This window comes from Capricornis sumatraensis, chromosome 7 (genome assembly GCF_032405125.1).
Source record: "Capricornis sumatraensis isolate serow.1 chromosome 7, serow.2, whole genome shotgun sequence".
NCBI classification, from domain to species: domain Eukaryota; kingdom Metazoa; phylum Chordata; class Mammalia; order Artiodactyla; family Bovidae; genus Capricornis; species Capricornis sumatraensis.
The window spans coordinates 97,779,494-97,800,219 of record NC_091075.1 but is presented as its reverse complement, the minus strand read 5'-3'; the positions used below and the strand labels follow the sequence as shown (position 1 = coordinate 97,800,219).

Genomic DNA, 20,726 nt, shown 5'->3' with positions numbered 1-20,726 from the left:
AACTATGGTGTTGGAGAAGACTCTTGAGAGTCCCTTGGACTGCAAGGAGATCCAACCAGTCCATTCTGAAGGAGATCAGCCCTGGGATTTCTTTGGAAGGAATGATGCTAAAGCTGAAACTCCAGTACTTTGGCCACCTCATGCGAAGAGTTGACTCACTGGAAAAGACTCTGATGCTTGGAGGGATTGGGGGCAGGAGGAGAAGGGGGACGACCGAGGATGAGATGGCTGGATGGCATCATGGACTCGATGGAGGTGAGTCTGAGTGAACTCCGGGAGTTGGTGATGAACAGGGAGGCCTGGCGTGCTGCGATTCATGGGGTCGCAAAGAGTCGGACACGACTGAGCGACTGAACTGAACTGAACTCTGCATAGTAGTTAAATAAACAGGGTGACAATATACAGCCTTGACATACTCCTTTCGCTATTTGGAACCAGTCTGTTGTTCCATGTCCAGTTCTAACTGTTGCTTCCTGACCTGCATATAGGTTTCTCAAGAGGCAGGTCAGGTGGTCTGGTATCCCCATCTCTTTTAGAATTTTCCACAGTTTATTGTGATCCACACAGTCAAAGGCTTTGGCATAGTCAAAGCAGAAGTAGATGTTTTCCTGGAATTTCTTGTTTTTTTGACGATCCAATGGATGTTGGCAATTTGATCTCTGGTTCCTCTGCCTTTTCTAAAACCAGCTTGAACATCTGGAAGTTCATGGTTCATGTATTGCTGAAGCCAAGCTTGGAGAATTTTGAGCATTACTTTACTAGCGTGTGAGATAAGTGCAATTGTATGGTAGTTTGAGCATTCTTTGGCATTGCTTTCTTTGAGATTGAATGAAAACTGACCTTTTCCAGTCCTGTGGCCACTGCTGAGTTTTCCAAATTTCCTGGCATATTGAGTACAGCACTTTCACAGCATCATCTTTCAGGATTTGAAATAGCTCCACTGGAATTCCATCACCTCCACTAGCTTTGTTCATAGTGATGTTTTCTAAGGCCCACTTGACTTCTCATTCCAGGATGTCTGGCTCTAGGTGAGTGATCACACCATTGTGATTATCTTGGTCATGAAGATCTTTTTGGTACAGTTCTTCTGTGTCTTCTTGCCACCTCTTCTTAGTATCATCTGCTTCTGTTAGGTCCATACCATTGAGACATCACTGACACTGGTCAGAATGGCCATCATCAAAATGTCTATAAAAAGTAAATGCTGGAGAGGGTATGGGGAAAAAGGAACCCTCCTACAGTGTTGGTGGGAACGTCAATTGATGAAACCACTATGAAGAGCAGTATGGAGTTTCTTTAAAAAACTAAAATATGCTTGGGGCTGGTGCACTGAGATGACCCAGAGGGATGGTACAGGGAGGGAGGAGGGAGGGGGTTTCAGGATGGGGAACATGTGTACACCTGTGGCAGATTCATGTTAATGTATGGCCAAAAGCAATACAATATTGTAAAGTAATTAACCTCCAATTAAAATAAATAAGTTTATATTTTTTAAAAAAATTAAAAAAAAAACTAAAATAAAGCTACTGTATGATCCAGCAATCCCACTCTTGGGCACATATCCAGAGAAAACCACAATTCGAAAGATACACACACCCTGATGTTCACTGCAGCACTATTTTCAATAGCCAAGACATGAAAGCAACCAACAAATGAATGGAAGAAATTGACAGATGACTAGATAAAGAAGATACGGTTCATATATACAAGGAAATATTACTCAGTCATAAAAATGAATGTCATTTGCAGCAATATGGACATACCTAGAGAATGTCATACTAATTGAATTAAATCAGACAGAAAAAGACTAATATATGATATCACTTATATGTGAAATCTTAAGAAATTATATAAATGAATTTATTTAAAAAGAGAAATTGACTCACAAATACAGAAAACATACTTATGGTTACCAAAAGGCAAAGAGGGGAGGGATAAATTCAGTATTTGGGATTAACACATACACACTACTCTAAATAAATAGATAATCAACAAGATATACTAAAGAGCACAATATTCTGTAATAACCTATATGGGAAAAACTCTGAAAAAGAATAGATGTAAGTATATATATAACTGAATAATTTTGTTGTACACCTGAAAATAATACAATGTTGCAAATCCACTATATTTCAATATAAAATAAAAAATTTATAAAGAAACAAACAATAAACCACATAATATTAAATAATAATGATACATTTTTAGCCTTACATATGGTTTAGGGTGGCTTTCTGTAAATAAGGATGAGAGTGAAAGTGTTAGTCATTCATTCATGTCCGACTGTTTGAGACCCCATGAACTGTAGCCCACCAGGCTCCTCTGTCCATGGGATTTCCCAGGCTAGAATACTGGAGTGGGTAACCATTCCCTTCTCCAGGGGATCTTCCCAATCCAGGGAAAGAATGTAGGTTTCCTGCATTGCAGGCAGGATCTTTACCATCTAAGCCATATTAGTTGATAAAGCTTGAAATAGATACTTTAGGATTTTTTTTTTCTCATCAGACTCTAACATAGTCTTTATCAGAGAAATCAAATTTATATTGTTCTTTTGAGATAAATCCTTTAGTTTAGTAACAAGCAAGTCAATCCATCCTTTTCACTAAATTTTAGGCTCTATGCTTTAGTTTGCTGTGTTGTTTTTATCCTTAGGTGAAATAAGAGAAAGGACAACACAGGGTGAGAAACAAAGGTATAGAAACGAAGAATTATATTATTTCCTTTGGGCTCTGAAAAAAAAATACCATGTTTGTGGCAAACAAAATAGAACAATTCTAGTAGATAACTGTATTCATGTACTCTTCACTGTATCACTAATCTAAAAATAACTGGCCCATACTTTCTCCTTGAGGGATAACAATGACAACAAAAACCCATTAGAGCATGGCCATTATCAGAGATTTGTCAAGTTCACACAATATGCATTCACTCATCTATAGCTCAGTTTTAGGACACTGACCCAAATGTTTTCCCTCACACACAAGTGTATTTCAAGAATTCTCTGCCTGGGACAGCATATGAAGTACATGTTACGGGCAGTAATGACAACATTCAGTTTTTCTCATTGCTTAGGTCAACACCTATCATAGGGGTGGTAGCACTACAAGTAATGCATTTCAGCCTCCCAGCTTTCCTTTCATCCTTTAGTAAATGGGGAGTTAAGAGACGAAGTTCTCAGAACTTTCAAGAGAACTCAAGAGGGTTTGCTCAATGGAGTTCAAATATCAAGCTAAGAGCAAGTGGCCGTTTTGACTTGAACCCTGTTTCCTACTAATGTCTCAACCCAGGTGTGACCTGCATTTGATAAAACATTAACTTTGTTCTCTGTGTAAATAAAATGGTGGCTCTCCAGGTGCACCTGCTGTATGGTATTACAGGCACACAGAAAGTTATCAGAGGGTAACGTACAAAAAATAAACAGAACAAGTATGCTAAGGGGCACATTTAGATTGCCGTTGTAGATTATGTATACAGTTAAATCTTTCTGTCGAAGTTTAACACAGTTACTGAATATAACGTATAGTCCACATGGAAGCTAATTTCTTCAAGGCTCCTCAATTTATGGGGAATATTTTTAAAACTATCTTAGGTGAGAAAGTTTTAGGTTCTCTAAACAATTACATAACTGGAAGGTATTGAAACGTACTGTGGAGAAAAGGGGAAAAAGTGTTAGTAACAATCTGGAATAAGCTATGCCTCCTTTTAATATCTTCTGTGACATGACAGAATGATATAGAGTACTGGGCACATTTATTACTGACAGGTGTAATTTCACCCCTACTTGAGGGGCCATGACTTTAAAAGGAGATGAAAGCTTCCAGCTGATGCATGAGGGACGAAAAGTCTGACAGGAATAACATGACTGTCTCAAAGGAATTGAGTCATGTGGTCCTGCGGTTTACCATTTGGCCATGAAGTTACAAAGATTTACAGTGTGCTCTGCAGGGGTTTGGAACCCGTTTATTTGCATTTTCTCCTGGAGAACTGATAGACCAACTTAGCAAACCTACACACAGTGAGACTAGCTCACCCTGCAGCTGATAATGACATAATGGTTATAGGCCACCCGGAGCAATTGAACTATGACTGATGAGACCCTCCTGCCAGCAAGTGTCTGGGTTAATCACAAGATTTAAGATGTAAAAAGCCTTTATAATTATCAATGAACATGAACCATAGCTTTCCATTTAGGAAGGATCTTATTTCCCTTTTGTAGATTATATAATATTGACAAGAAGGTCCCAAAGGACTTTGTAGCATAAGGTCCATTCTGATAGAAGATCTTTAAATTATATTGGTTAATTAAGCCAACATACATTCTGTACTCTTATCATTAAGGAACTGGGCATAGCAACAATGAGTTTAAGAAAAATATTTAAAACATGAAGCAGAGAATATGTGAGTGCAAATTACTATAATATAAGGAAGAATGTAATGAGTATCACAGGAAAGACATGGGAGAGAATGGGAGAGAAAAAGCAAGTGGCTATTTCTCTTTAGATATAATAATAGCACGTGTTTTGTTAGAATTTACTCTTTGGGGGGAAATAATTGCAAACCATACACCTGATAAGAAATTCATATCCAAATTATATGAGGAGCTTATGCAATTCAACAGCAAAAAAGAAATAATCTGGCTTTAAAAATGGGCAAATGATCTGAAAAGACATTTTTACAAAGCAAACTTACAAATGACCAACAATTATCTGAAAAGGTGCTCAACATCACTGATCACTGGAAAATGCAAATCCAAACCACAATGAGATATCACCTCACACTTGTTAAAGAATGGCTATAATCAAAACATTAAGAGATAAGCAATGAAGAGAATATGGAGAAAAAGGAACACTTGTACATTGTTGATGGGAATGTAAATGGGTACAGCCATTGCAAAAAATAGTACAGAGGTTCCTTAAAACTAAGATCCAATTTCCAGCTATATAGCCCGAAGAAATGATATCTGGACCTCAAAGAGATAACACACACACACATATATATATATATATATAATATATATATATATATATATATAATTCAGCTATAAAATTATAATTATGAAATAGTATGAAGGTGAAGCTACTATCTGTAACAATATTGATGAACCTTAGGGACATTACACTAAATGAAATAAGCCAGACACAGAAAAACAAGTTCCTTATGATTTAACTTTTATGTGGAATCTTAATTAAAATAGTCAAACTCAAAGAAGAAAAGAGTAGAATGGTGGTTGCTTGGGGCTGTGGAGGGGTAGGTAACAGGGAGACATTAGTCGAAGGGTATAAGAATAGTTATAAGATGAACAGATTCTGAGGATCTAATGTACAGCATGGTAACTGTAGTTAATAATACTATACGTATTCTTGAAATTTTCTATGGGAATAGATCTGTGCTCTCACCAAGAAAAAAGTGTGTGAAATGATGAACATGTTAATTAGCTTGATTCTGATAATGATTTCATAATATTTACATATATAAAATCATCATATTGTACATTTAAATAGATAAGATTTTTATGTGTCAATTATATCTCAGTAAAGTTGGGAAAAAATTGCTCTCTGTTTCTTTTTTTTTATTTTCTAATAAGACTAAATTTATTCAATACCCTAGTAAAAGTTTTGATTACAAGTATCCAACAGTATAAAAAGTACAAAACAGATTTGTAGATTTCTAATATATTAATACAAAGTGCATGACTACATACAGTACATCCTACAGGCAAAGAGAGGTGGAAGGGGGAAAGAAGACTGTGGTTGAGGTCTAGTAATAAATAAATAAATACAGAAGTAGAGATGATCCATATTATAGTATATTCTACCACCAATACTGCAGCCAAAATGTACAAAAAAAAAATTTTTCAAAATAACCCAGGAGGAAGATGATAATGGCTGGGGTTCTCGTAATACAGCTCAAAGTCTGCGGGAGCACTGACCCAACTCACTGCGTAGTCTGTGCATATGGTGGCTTGTAGTTTTTCCCAAAGGAAGAAATATAAAACTTTAAGTTTTGAGTAAGAACTATAAAACTATAGGGTGCCCATAAAAAGTGGCTCACTCTTTTGTTATGTATACTATCCAATCTTTAAAATCCAGTTTTAAAAATAAGTACTGAGTCATGTTTTACCAGGGCGGCAAATGATGCTTCCTCATTATGAAAACAGGTGACATATTTTCCCTGTACTTTTAGAAAAGAGGCAATAGATAGTACTTCGGTTTGGGTTCAAGTAAAAGGCTTTTAATGAAGGTTTTAGAATGGAAGAGCTCCACATTTAGGATGTATCATCTAACACCTCAATGTTCAGAAAGCCTGACTAAAAGAAGGCAAACCAAAACCAACCCACTCAGCATTAACACACACCTCTTTTCTTTTAGTAGAATTTTACTTTAATATAGAATGAAGAAAAAAAAAAAAATCCCAAAACCCTAACAGGTTAAAACAAGTCAAACAACCATTCTACACAGATAAAACCTTCACAAAGGTCAACAGAAGTAATCCAGAGCTAAAACTGAATTGTGCAGATTTTCAGTGAAGTCACCAGTCACGTAACACAAACAAATTATTTACATACTTACAAGCCCTCTAAGAAACGTGCCCCAAGAAGCATTAACCTTTGTTTTTCTCGTGTGCCATCCTAAAGAGTTGCACATTGTTATTTTTCAGATAATCTAACATTTTTAATAGAGAATGTTCTCTACCAACTGGTAATGCTTTGGTACTATTCATATAGGATTGCTTATCCTAAAGACTGGACATTTCCCCAAGAGGAACTTTAATTCTGCTTTAAGTTTTGATTCTGCTTTTTAAGTTCCATATAAATTAAAATCTGTATCAAATATCAGTATGGAGGGAGGTGACACAGATGCAACCTATACAGTCAAGTTACCTCTGCATATTTAGAAATTACTCCTTCAAGATATTCGCACCAGAGAGCTGTCTGTCCTGCTTAATATTCAGTAGTACAGGTTTGAATCACCAGAACCTCGGCAAGACCTTAAGATTTCAGTTATTAACAACTACCTCTCGGGGCAAGTCCATGTTTACTGAGTTATGACAAATTTATTATAATGAAGGAAAACAAGTGTAGCCAGCCATCTTAAAAATTGCCCCAACCAGTGCTTCTCAAAATAGAAAGACTAAAACTTACATACGTTTATCATACAACAAATCCCATCTCTGTCCCCTGAAAATTCCCCTAATTTCATTCGCTAGAAGGGGATTTTTAAAAAAGACTTAAAGAGCACTTTACAGCAGCATTCAGCTTTCCTATGAAATACTCAGTATCTTAAATATTGTGTACACTTCTTTTTTATCTCTTAGTAAGCTTCACTGGCTTCAGAGTTTGTGGAACTGGAGGAAAAATAACCCATTCAAAACTATTCTACAAATCCATCTTTTGGCAGAATCGCAGGTATCCAAATTAAAAATAGGAGGGTCATTTTGTTGCTTTGTTTTCCAAAATTTAAATCGTTTTTGCTCCCCTCCTACATAAAGCTTAGCCACCACTCCTGAGTGGAGATAGGCAGAGGCTCTGGCCCCTGCTCCTCCGGCTTCTCAGCAGCTGCTTTCTTATTGCTGCAGCAAGGATTGAATAGATGTGTGTCGATGAGGACTTCCCCAAAACGGCCCTTATAGATAATGCCACAGCATATTTTCTGTCTTTTCCAGTATGTGAGATCTAAAAAGGGAAACACTGGCGTTCTGTTGGAGCCAGAAGCCATCTCTGTATCTGAGCCATCATCTGACTGGTTACTGTAACAGGGAGACTGAGCTGGACAGGCACTTGAGGTTGTACTGTGAGCATCAGAATTGTGGCGTTTAAATTCCTTCTGCAGTTTACTGATCTGGTTACTTTTTATCCTGTTTCCAGATAGAGTTTTCACTTTCTTTGGTCTCAGTGTAGTCTTTAGAGTGGGTCCTGCCCTTGCATCTACCACATGATTCCAGGTTTTTGGTTTTTTTTATCCTGCTGGCAATTTCTTCCATCTTTTCACAAGCAGGACACAGGCATTACAGATATCTCCTGAGCGAGTCTCATGTAACCCAAAACAGCTCTGGAAATCCTTTTCATAGCGTTTACTGTCAGTGAATCGAGAACTGGAGGATTTAGCTCTGCAAATACAGCAGCCCTCTATACTTTGGTACATCTTTGGCTTGTGAAAACCAAACATCTTTTCTTCTGGGCAATAGCCTTCCAAAAGCAGCCGTTCCACGCACAATAATGTTCCCAAGGGGCGAAGTGCACGCCAAGTCAACCCCCCCTTCAAATCGCTCCCTTCTCCTCAACTGCCTTGTCTAGTAAGATTGTCTCCTGCAGTTCTCTCTGTTTCTTAAATGTGCAACTTTTTACTACTTCAGCACTATGTACAGTCAAGGTGGATTGAGAGGTTCAGGTGAGTCTAGGGTATTCACAACTTTGAAACCAGTGTAATGGTCTTCTGCAAACAGAGAGAAGACTCATTTCCCTCTGCACCTTGTTGATGTTATTTATTATTATTAGAACTTCTGTTAAAGAAGTTGTTAATATGATCAGAAAGGGGACCTGATAAGAGGAACTGAAATATCTTTAAATAATAAATTACAACTTCATAAAATATAGATTAAATAAATATGTAATTTAACTGGAACTCTCTTGATTTTTCCATGATCCAGCAGTTGCTGGCAATTTGATCTCTGGTTCCTCTGCCTTTTCTAAAACCAGTTTGAACACCTGGAAGTTCACGGTTCACGTATTGCTGGAGCCTGGCTTGGAGAATTTTGAGCATTACTTTACTAGCATGTGAGATGAGTGCAATTGTGTGGTAGTTTGAGCATTCTTTGGCATTGCCTTTCTTTGGGATTGGAATGAAAACTGACCTTTTCCAGTCCTGGGGCCACTGCTGAGTTTTCCAAACTTGCTGGCATATTGAGTGCAGCACTTTCACAGCATCATCTTTCAGGATTTGAAATAACGCAACTGGAATTCCATCACCTCCACTAGCTTTGTTCGTAGTGATGCTTTCTAAAGCCCACTTGACTTCACATGCCAGGATGTCTGGCTCTAGATGAGTGATCACATCATCGTGGTTATCCACGTCGTGAAGATCTTTTTTGTACAGTTCTTCTGTGTATTCTTGCCACCTCTTCTTACTATCTTCTGCTTCTGTTAGGTCCATATGATTTCTGTCCTTTATCGAGCTCATCTTTGCATGAAATGTTCCCTTGGTATCTCTAACTTTCTTGAAGAGATCTCTAGTGGAAAAGTTGGCTTAAAGCTCAACATTCAGAAAACGAAGATCATGGCATCCGGTTATCCTAACTGAAGTTAACTGGAAACCTATAGATATTAATGAATATTATTCTGCCTTGAAGTTTTAACAAACTTTCAGTGGGTAAAATATTCAGTTCAGTTCAGTTCAGTCACTCAGTTGTGTCCAACTCTTTGCGACCCCGTGAATCGCAGCACGCCAGGCATCCCTGTCCATCACCAACTCCCAGAGTTCACTCAGACTCACCTCCATCGAGTTGGTGATACCATCCAGCCATCTCATCCTCGGTCGTCCCCTTCTCCTCCTGCCCCCAATCCCTCCCAGCATCAGAGTCTTTTCCAATGAGTCAACTCTTCGCATGACATGGCCAAAGTACTGGAGTTTCAGCTTTAGCATCATTCCTTCCAAAGAAATCCCAGGGTTGATCTCCTTCAGAATGGACTGGTTGGATCTCCTTGCAGTCCAAGGGACTCTCAAGAGTCTTCTCCAACACCACAGTTCAAAAGCATCAATTCTTCAGCACTCAGCCTTCTTCACAGTCCATTTCTCACATCCATACATGACCACTGGAAAAACCATAGCCTTGACTAGACGGATCTTAGTTGGCAAAGTAATGTCTCTGCTTTTGAATATACTGTCTGGGTTGGTCATAACTTTTCTTCCAAGGAGTAAGTGTCTTTGAATTTCATGGCTGCAATCACGATCTGCAGTGATTTTGGAGCCCAAAAAAATAAAGTCTGACACTGTTTTCACTGTTTCCCCATCTATTTCCCATGAAGTGATGAGACTGGATGCCATGATCTTCGTTTTCTGAATGCTGAGCTTTAAGCCAACTTTTTCACTTTCCACTTTCACTTTCATCAAGAGGCTTTTTAGTTCCTCTTCACTTTCTGCCCTAAGGGTGGTGTCATCTGCATATCTGAGGTTATTGATATTTCTCCCGGCAATCTTGATCCCAGCTTGTGTTTCTTCCAGTCCAGCGTTTCTCACAATTCAAAGGCGATAACTATGAAAACTCATTTGATTTGTTCAAACATCATTTAGAATTTTTTACTTCTTTTCACTCTATTATTTTGAGGGTCATTTATGAACTATTCAAACAAAATCATTATTTTTATAGACAAAAATCCACTAGTTGGTATAGATATATGGTCACCAAAAAATCATAGAAGGTAGCATACAAACAGGTTACTATCTAGACAGGCTAGCTATTGGTGAAAAGCTACCAAAATATACTATTACACATAAAATAGAAACTGTAAAAAATTCCATTAATGCCATATAAACTAAAAGTAGGGAAATTTTTAAATATTCAAAGCACTATCAAAAAATCGTTGGAGAATTCCTTGATATTTACCCCCAAGGAGTTGAATGATTATGCTTACAGAAAAACCTGCACATAGATGCTTAGACCAGCTTTATTGTTAATTATTAAACCTTGGAAGAAACCAAAATGAATAGATAAATGAACCCTGGAATAACATTCAATGCCAAAAAGAATGAGTGACCAAGTCATGAAAAGATACAGAAGAAATTTAAAGACATATTGCTGAGTGAAAAAAAAAAAAAAATCCAACCTGAAAAAGGCTACATACTGTACAATACCAACTGTATGACATTCTGAAAGAGGTGAAACTATGGAGGCAAATTCATGTTGATGTATGGCAAAACCAATACAATATTATAAAGTATTTAACCTCCAATTAAAATAAATAAATTTATATTTAAAAAATAAATAAATAAAACCACAACAGTAACAACAACAACAAAAAAAGATCAGTAGTTGTCAGAAGTTTGGGGGCCAGGCAGTGGAGAGTGATGAAAAGGCAGAGCACAAAGGATTTTCAGGGCATATGGGTACATGTCATTTTACATTTGTCCAAACCCACAGAATGCACATTACCAAGAGTCAACTATAATGTAAAGTATGGACACTGGGTGATCATGATGTGTCAATGTAGGTTCATCAGTTGTAATAAACTGATGAACCTACATCCCTCATTCCATTGATGTTGATAATAGGGAAGACTATGTGTGTGTGGAGAAAGCAGACATATGGGAAAAAATTAACGACTATGAATATTATTCAGATTTCACTGCAAAGCTTTGCTAGTATACATAATTATACACAAGGCAAAAGTCTTATTGATTTACAAAGTCACATTATTTAACAAAATGTAAGCTTTTTTCCCCCTCCAAACAATCTTAAGTTTCTGAATATAGTAAGGTGCTCAAATAGAAAACAGTATAGTTATACAAAAAATTCCTTGGAAACTTTTCTGAGAAACTCATCCCTACATTTCTTTGTACTGAATTATCATTTCTAATTAAAAGTCTCACACACTTTGCGAACTTAAAAATCTGAAATAAATTTAAATGTACTCAATGCTCTGTGCTGACTTAAATGGAAAGGAAATCCAAAAAAGAGGGGATATATTTATACATATAGGGGCTTCCCAGATGGCACAGTGGTAAAGGATCTTCCCGCTAATGCAAGAGACTCAGGAGATGCAGGTTCAGTCCCTGTGTCGGGGAAGATTCAATGGAGTAGGAAATGGCAACCCCTTCCAATATTCTTGCCTGGAAAATTCCATGGACAGAGGAGCCTGGTGGGCTATCGTCCTTGGGGTCGCAAAGAGTGGGACATGACTGAGCAACTGAGTACTCATTCATATATACATATAGCTGATTCCCTTTCCTATAACAGCAGAAACCAACACAACACTGTTTAAAGCAACTACAGTCCAGTAAAAACTAAAATAAACTGACTCAATGGATATGGTTTTGGGTGGACTCAGGGAGTTGGTGATGGACAGGGAGGCCTGGCGTGCTGCAGTTCATGGGCTCCAGAGCTGGACATGACTGAGCGACTGAACTGAACTGAACTTTCATCATTGGCTCCATCTGAACCTCTCTCTCTCTCCATACATACCCACAAGTTTATAGACACAAACACATACACCCACTCTCTTAGCTTTACTCAGTTGTATATTAAAATTGTAAGCCATTTCTGACCATTGACATGATGTTTCTGTGTGTGTGTTAGTCGCTCAGTCATATCCGACTCTGCAACCCCATGAACTGTAGCCCACCAGGCTTCTCTGTCCATGGAATTCTCCAGGCAAGAATACTGGGTGGTTGCCATTTCCTTCTCCAGGGGATCTTCTCAACCCAGTAACTGAACCCATTGCAGGCAGATGCTTTACCATCTGAGATACTAGTGTGCTGTTTCTATCTCTGTATTATTCTGCGTTAAACCTCCTGGCTTCATCCCATCAGGTAACATCTGCTTTCTATCAATGCCAAGAAAGACAGGCTCTTTAAATAGACTTTCTTTAAAAAATAAGTAAAAAGAAAAATCCAGGAGTTGTCTGGATCTTTAAAAAGTAGAAATCTAGGTTCTTTTACTACATCTGAAATAGGTTTTTCTATATGAAAGCTCTCCTTTACCTCCAGAAAATTGTGGAAAATACCAACATCTGTGTATTGCAATAAAAGCACTACTTGTAACTGCCATTCATCAAGTCAGTGAGTAATTCGGAAAACAGTAGCAATAGACCTTGGAGTGCAGTATACGTAGGATGAAGCCAAAATGTTTTCCTAACTTGTAAAGGAAACTCTGCTATGAGCACTACTTTCTGCCAGTTTCTTCTTAAAGGTATGAGCAGCATCAGCCTCCTGTTGATTTAACTCCAATAATTGAGAGGAAATCCAAATGAGGCATGTTCCATAGGTTAACAATTCACCCTATTAGAGTAAAATTTGAAGCCCACTCTCCGTTATTACCGGAATCAGCCATCAGTCAGGCATACTGATAAGTGAAATGAACAAAAATATGCAACCTGTTAATAATTAAATGTATCATTTATTTTCCTTTCGAGAACCCACTTTTAAATGTTGGCAAAAACACACACAGCCTAAAAATGAAAGTGAAACAGAAAAAGCAAGAAGCTGATAAATTGAATAATTTACTTCTTACTGTTTTATGTTTAGCAACACTTGTGAGTGGTATTGAATTTAAGACAGTTCATTTAAGTGCGAATGTCTCTACGTAGTATAATTATATAAATACCTTCTCTGACCCAGGGATTGAACCCAGGTCTCCTGCCTTGTGGGCAGATTCTTTACCATTTGAGCCATGGGGGAAGACCAGGTATAACAGACATAGAAAAATATTAAGATGAAGAGTTATATAATTATGATATACTAGATTCAAAAAGAAATTTCAGCTAGGAAGTGTTTTATAAATGTCTCTACTATATTGCACTCTATCTAAAATTAAAATAAGCAAAACCACCTCAGAGAACCTTCATGCTATTAAATTACATAAGCTTCAAGTCCAGTGCAATTTCCAAACAGCCTTTCTATGATGGATTCATGATTGGAATTATATTCCTATTTTCCTAGCATTAATAGTAGAAAGCAGGTATTCATCTTTACAGTGATACCTTTCCTAGTTCTCTCGGTATCACTGAAATGGAAAAACAAGTCCTACAAACAATCCTTCTTACTCTAGACCTTCTAACACTCTCAGCTTTCACTCTGCAGTCAGAAACTAAGCTACAGTCAGCTCCTCTGGTTTTCGGGAAAATGACCCAATGTTTCCCAATTCTAAAGTAAGAAAATACTGAGATTCATATACCTGTGAGATTTTTTCTTTCTTACCATTGACTTTTCACCTTGTTATTGTTCAGTCATTCAGTCGTGTCTTACTCTGTGACCCAATGTACTGCAGCACTCTAGGTTTCCCTGTCCTTCACTCTCTCCCAGAGCTTGCTCAAACTCATGTCCATTGAGTCGATGATGCCATCCAACAATCTCATCCTCTGTTGCCCCCTTCTCCTCCTGCTCTCAATTTTTCCCAGCATCAGAGTCTTTTCAAATGAGTCGGCTCTTTGCATCAGGTGGCCAAAATATTGGAGAATTAGCTTCAACATCCGTCCTTCCAATGAATATTCAGGATTGATTTCTTTTAGGATTGACTGCTTTGATCTCCTTGCTGTCCAAGGGACTCAAGAGTCTTCTCTGGAGCACAATTCGAGAGCATCAGTTCTTTGGTATTCAGCCTTCTTTATGGTCCAACTGTCACATCCATACATACTGGAGAAACCATAGCTTTGACTATACTGACCTTTGTCAGCAAAGCGATGTTTCTGCTTTTATATACGCTGTCTATTTTTGTCATAGCTTTTCTTCCAAGCAGCAAGTGTCTTTTAATTTCATGGTTGCAGTCACTGTCTGCAGTGGTTTTCACTGATTTCCCCCATATTTACAGCTCTGACTCCTGGCATCACCCTGCTCATTTCCTTCCTCTTCTCCCTCCCTCCCTCCCTTCCTTTCTCTCTATTTCTCTCTCTCTGTGTCCATTTCTCTCTATCTCTCTGTGTCTCTCTAATTCTCTCCTCCCCACGTTTTTGGTTTTAACAAATGCTGAACACCTAAACATCCTTATTTAGAGAATACACTGAAAAGACAGAGATGGTCTCATTCCTTATGGTGCTTCTTGCCTCTGGTCTATCGAAGGAGACAGATATTGAAAGAAAATGCAGGTGTGATGAAGAAGTTCAGGGTATGACAAGACCATACAATAAGAATATTTAACATTCTATTTTTTATATTCCTCCTAAGGAAGTAACAGTCAAGTTTGTCTCTGAAAGATATAAAAATTACACAACACAAAAAGTATATAAACTCAAAAATATAAAGCATAATAGAAAACTGTTAAATAAAAGCAATCATAATCTTGTTTGAAAGGTCCATCTTCTTCTTCACTTAGGTAAAGAAAACTGTCCCCAAGAGACTAGCCTTCACTACTTCTTTTGCTCCCTGTCTACCTCTTTTCCTCCCTTCCCTCTTTCTGTAAATATTTTCTGAATGCATACTATTTTCCAAACACAAGAAATAACAATCATTATCAAAATTATCTACAAACTGTTATCACAATTTAAATCCATACATACCCTGCTATGAATTTATTTTACAGAAACTCTCGGGTAAGCTAAGGATATTTATTAGTTTTATAACAGAAAAAGGTAAAAAAAAAAAAAAGAAATACTATGCAGTTTTTAAAAAAGATTGAGGCAAATCTATATGACTTAACTTCACAAACGAATTTAGATTTATTGCCACATGGAAACAGTAAGCTGCAGAAAAGCATATACAACATAATCCCATTAGAGTATATATGGAAAATTATTTCTAAATCGATATCGATAATTCCTTTTACTAATGTATTTATACCTCTTCACGGGTCTACAACTATGTACCTGTTGCTATAGTAATAGCCATGTATCTTTGTACATCCATGGAATGTTTCTGGAAAGATTTACAAGATACTGTTAGTTTCAGAAGGAGCAGTGAGATTCGAAAATGGGACTTTAACTTTTAATCTATACCTATTCTTGGGAGCTTCACTGACTCTTCTGTCAACAAGTGGCGAGGCCTCCCTAAGAAAGGTAATTTGATTCCCATCGGCCTAAGAGGACTTTCATGGACTGGCCAGAGCTCACCATCGCTGGAGACAGGAATGTTGACCATCAAACACACAAAGCAAAGCAGCATGACTAGCTTTTAGTTCTCAACATAACATACTAAATTTTGACAAGTGTCATTAAAAATAATAGCGAACAATAGGTGAATCTGGGTAAATGGTATACAGATATTGTATTATTCTTGTGTCTTTTCAATAGTTTAAAATTATTTCTAAAGGAAAAGATTCAAAAACAAACAAACAAAAAAACAACAGCTGGCACAATGAAATGTTAGAGAGTAGGTGACAAAACAGACTGGTTTTGGTTTTCTGTAAAAACAAGTGTCCTCTTTTCATTTCATTTGTAGGTTATGTTTAGAGCCAGAATGAAATACCACAAGCAAAAAGCTCATTTTGAAAGCACATTCCTGACATTTGTCTCCATTTCTTTTGTTTAAAAGGTGATGTAGGGAGTCAGTGGACTTCGCAGGTGGTGCAGTGGTAAAGAATCCACCTGCCAAAGCAGGAGACACAAAAGAAGTGGGTTTGATCCCTGAGTCGGGAAGATCCCCTGGAGGAGGAAATGGCAACCTGCTCCAGTATTTTTGCCTGGAAAATTCCATGGACAGAGGAACCTGGGGGGCTACAGTTTATGAGGTCACAGAGTTGGACATGACTAGCGCATACAGCACAGTAAATCAGTAGGAGGATTTTTTTAATGCTATTTCCTCTTGGTGATACAATCTCTTTCAGTCTTCCAGTCTGTATCTAGAGTTAGATGTACAAGTATAACTTTTTTTATGTTTAAGGAAAGATGATTATTATGAAAACACAGTAGAAAAATCATTTTGATATTTTTCTTCTCCCATTAGGCCAATTTCTACCTTTGGAAAATAAAGTCAAAGACATGCTTAGTAAGCATTTGGTTGAAAAGTAAATGCTGTTCCAAAGAAAATGTATTTGCACAGAAATATCTCTCCAAGAGAAATCATCTAACTCCTATTTTTAAAAATACAAATAACTTATCTTAACATGACCTCAAGTAGAATACAAATAACAATTTCTCTTTTAATTGAGGTATGAATTTTTTATAACTGAGTCACGAAAGATGGAGCTGTAAAATTTTTTCTCTGTAACTGAACTTACCTTGTGATCCTTCATTTCAACTGGTGGCAAAATATGTGATCTTGCCAGTGCAAAATAAACTCAATTCCTTTCTTCCTAGTTTAAACACACTTTCTCTGAGGAAAATATTCCAATGGCTCGGAATTCTCTTCATCATCAACCTCTTTTTGATCTTCTTAAGATTAAATTTCTCCTTCTAGTATCACACTGACCTCAGAGGACAGGTGTCCAATCCAAGTTCACTGACATCTACCCATTCTGCCTTCCTGATGCAGTATATAATTCGTGTGTGTGTGTGTGCATTGCTCAGTCATGTCTGACTCTGTGACCCTATGGACTGTAGCCTGCCAGCCTCCACTGTCCATGACAAGAATACTGGAGTGGGTAGCCATTTCCTTCTAGAGGAGATTTTCCTGACCCAGGGATTGAACTCGGGTCTCCCTCATTGCAGATGGATCCTTTTCCATCTGAGCCACATAATTCATACTTTCAGCTTTTGATGGTGGTCCCTGTGTTTACCTTGAAACATGAGTGTCCCTCTCTGCTTCCTAGTTGCTAGTCATGGGCACACACCACCAACATTTCACAGTGCAGACGGAATATGGGGGTTATCCAGATAAGCAAGAAGCAGTAGAACACACAGCATGCCCAGCCCTCAGTGCTCATCATCCACTGCTCAAATCCACGCGCACATGGCCAACGTTCCAGCAGAGAGGAAACTGGCATCAATAACACCCCATGAGTGTGTAAGGCTAAGGGCCAAGGAAATCTATGTGATCTGTATCAGTAAAACTTTCTTGTCAGGGGAGAGGCCCTGTTTGAAAGGGGTTGCCTTTGGACCCCAGTGACTGTTCTTCTATTGAACTAACTCACACCTGCTGAGCCAGCTTCGTGCTAAGCAACCAAGGTAAGAAAAGAAGTTAGCCACCAGGCTGCTGAATTCCCTGGTGGCTCAGTGGTAAAGAATCTGCCTGCCAATGCACAAGATGCTGGTTTGATCCCTGGGTCAGGAAGATCCTCTGGAGGAAGAAATGGCAACCCACTCCAGTATTCTTGATGAGGAAATCCCACGGACAGACAGAAGCCTGGCAGGAGGGCTACAATCTGTCGGGTCTCAAAGAATAGGACATGACTGAGCAACTGAGCACACACACACAACCCAAACCTAATGATTACTTTTTATATTTAAATTTTATACTGGAATGACCTGACAAAAAGCAAAGAACTGATATTTTGTCTTTTTACCTAGTAGTTTCAATAATTTTTCATTTAATTATCTTGAAATTTGAAAAAAAATGACATCATTGTCTGCTATTAGTCCTTTGAATTCTTCCTTCATAGCTCAGTTGGTAAAGAATCTGCCTGCAATGCAGGAGACCCCGGTTAGATTCATGGGACAGGAAGATCCACTGGAGAAGAGATAGGCTACCCACCCTGGTATTCTTGGGCTTCCCTTGTGACTCAGCTGGTAAAGAATCCACCTGCAATGTGGGAGACCCGGGTTTGATCCCTGGGTTGGGAAGATGCCCTGGTGAAGCGAAAGGCTACCCATTTCAGTATTCTGGCCTGGATAATTTCATGGACTGTATAGGCCGTGGATCGCAAAGAGTCGGACACGACTGAGTAAACTTCACTTTCACTTTCCATGTTTATATGTACAAATGTATTTTATTTTGTTAGGTTATTTTTTAGGCTAGATCATTTAGGATATTGATCATCTTACACAACTGCAGTGAATGCCTATGATCTTGCCAAGTAGTCCAGCTTTAACAGGCATGCATCTAGGGTTTCATTTCTGTATTCTCTTCTTCTACACTTACTTAGAACCTCTTAATTTTTAAGAAAACTGCTTTGTTCTACCTCTTACTCCTCCCTATAGAATTGGACAAGTTGGTAATCCTTGTTTCTCTCAACTGGGTAGAGCTAATAAAGCTGTAAGTGTGAACTGGTATAGTGATCCTGCTGTTGATTAGTTGCTAAGTTGTATCTGACTCATATGGGACCCCATGGACTATAGCCTACCAAGTTCCTCTGCCCATGGAATTTCCCAGGCAAGAAGTAGGAGTGGGTTGTTATTTCCTTCTCCAGGGGATCTTCCTGACCCAGGGATTGAACTATGACTCCTGCACTGACAGGCAGATTATTTCCCACTGAAGCACCAGAGTGATCCTAGATAAATTAAATTCTACACTGTAGAGCAAAACATTCCCTTTTAGGCTAGTTGTTCCAAAACCTATCCTAGGAAAAGTAGTAGCAATGGCAAGTGCAGGTGCTTTAAGCCTAAGCATCCATTCAATAGAGATTTATTTATCTGTTTGAAGAAAACATCTTTTTCCATCTGACCTTAGGATATTCTCTCAATAAAATCTAAATTTAGGTGAAGAACAGAGAAAATATATATATATATATATATATATATATATATATATATATATATTGTGTCCTCAAACTCCAGTGGTATTTATTATTTATTTATTCATACACTTACATTTCAAAATGCACAAAATATTGCATATTTTCTATCAAGGAAAGTTTATAAAATAAAAAATGTTAATTATCTTAGTCAGATAAACTCAAAATGTAGGCAAAAGTTGAGTTATTGTTTCCTGGTGACTCAGCAGTAAGGAACCTGCCTGCCAAGCAGGAGGTGAGGGTTCCAGCCCTGGGTCAGGAAGTTCCCCTGAAGAAGGAAATGGCCACTCACTCCAGTATTTTTGTCTGGGAAATCCTACAGACATAAGAGCCTGGTGTTACGGTCAACAGGGTTGCAAAGAGTTGGGTACAACTTAGTGACTTAAAACAATAACAAAGGACAAATTTCCCTGTATCACAGATAGAGAAAGCAAATGTATGGATACCAAGAGGGAAAAGGGGCGTGGAAGGAGGTGGGATTGAGACTGACATATATATACTATTGATACTATGTATAAAATAGATAGCTAATGAGAACATACTATAGACCACAAGGAACTCTATTTAATGCCCTGTGGTGACCCGAATGGGAGGAAGTCCAAAACGGAGGGGACATATGCATATGTATGGGTGATTAAAAGACTCCTACTCCTTGGAAGAAAAGTTATGACCAACCTAGATAGCATATTCAAAAGCAGAGACATTACTTTGCCAACAAAGGTCCGTCTAGTCAAGGCTATGGTTTTTCCAGTGGTCATGTATGGATGTGAGAGTTGGACTGTGAAGAAAGCTAGGCTCCGAAGAATTGATGCTTTTGAACTGTGGTGTTGGAGAAGACTCTTGAGAGTCCCTTGGACTGCAAAGAGATCCAACCAGTCCATCCTAAAGGAGATCAGTCCTGGGTGTTCATCGGAAGGACTGATGCTGAAACTGAAACTCCAATACTTTGGCCACCTCACGCAAAGAGCTGACTCATTGGAAAAGACTCTGATGCTGGGAGGGATTGGGTGCAAGAGGAGAAGGGGACGACAGAGGATGAAACAGTTGAATGGCATCACCAACTCGATGGACATGAGTCTGCATGAACTCCAGGAGTTGGTGATGGACAGGGAGGCCTGGTGTGCTGTGATTCATGGGGTCACAAAGAGTCAGATATGACTGAACAGCTGAACTGAACTGAACTGATGGGTGATTAATTGTACCATACAGTAGAAACTTACACAATATTGTAAAGCAACTATGTTGCTGTTCAGTCACCAAGTTGTGTCCAACTCTTTACAACCCCATGGACTGCAGCACACCAAGTCTCTCTGTCCCTCACCATCTCCTGAAGTTTTCCCAAGTTCATGTCCATTGCATTGGTGATACCAGACATCTCATCTTCTGACACCCTCTTCTCCTTCTGCCTTCAATCTTTCCCCTCATCAGGGACTTTTCCAATGTGTTTGCATCACATGACCAAAATACTGGAGTTTCAG

The 20,726-nt window shown here is 38.3% G+C and overlaps 1 protein-coding gene and 1 pseudogene across 2 annotated transcripts in view; both read right to left on the bottom strand.

Moving 5' to 3' along the window:
* Positions 1-20,726, bottom strand: part of CFAP299 (cilia and flagella associated protein 299) — a 697,792-nt gene that overhangs the window by 371,124 nt on the left and 305,942 nt on the right. The window contains exon 4 of one of the 2 annotated variants that reach the window (XM_068975708.1): positions 12,861-12,932. The exons of the other annotated variant lie outside the window; for it this stretch is intronic. Coding sequence (XP_068831809.1) covers positions 12,861-12,932 — 72 coding nt within the window. The remainder of the gene's footprint in view (positions 1-12,860; positions 12,933-20,726) is intronic. 2 annotated transcript variants of the gene reach the window in all.
* Positions 7,479-8,165, bottom strand: LOC138082221 (SIN3-HDAC complex-associated factor pseudogene; annotated as a pseudogene).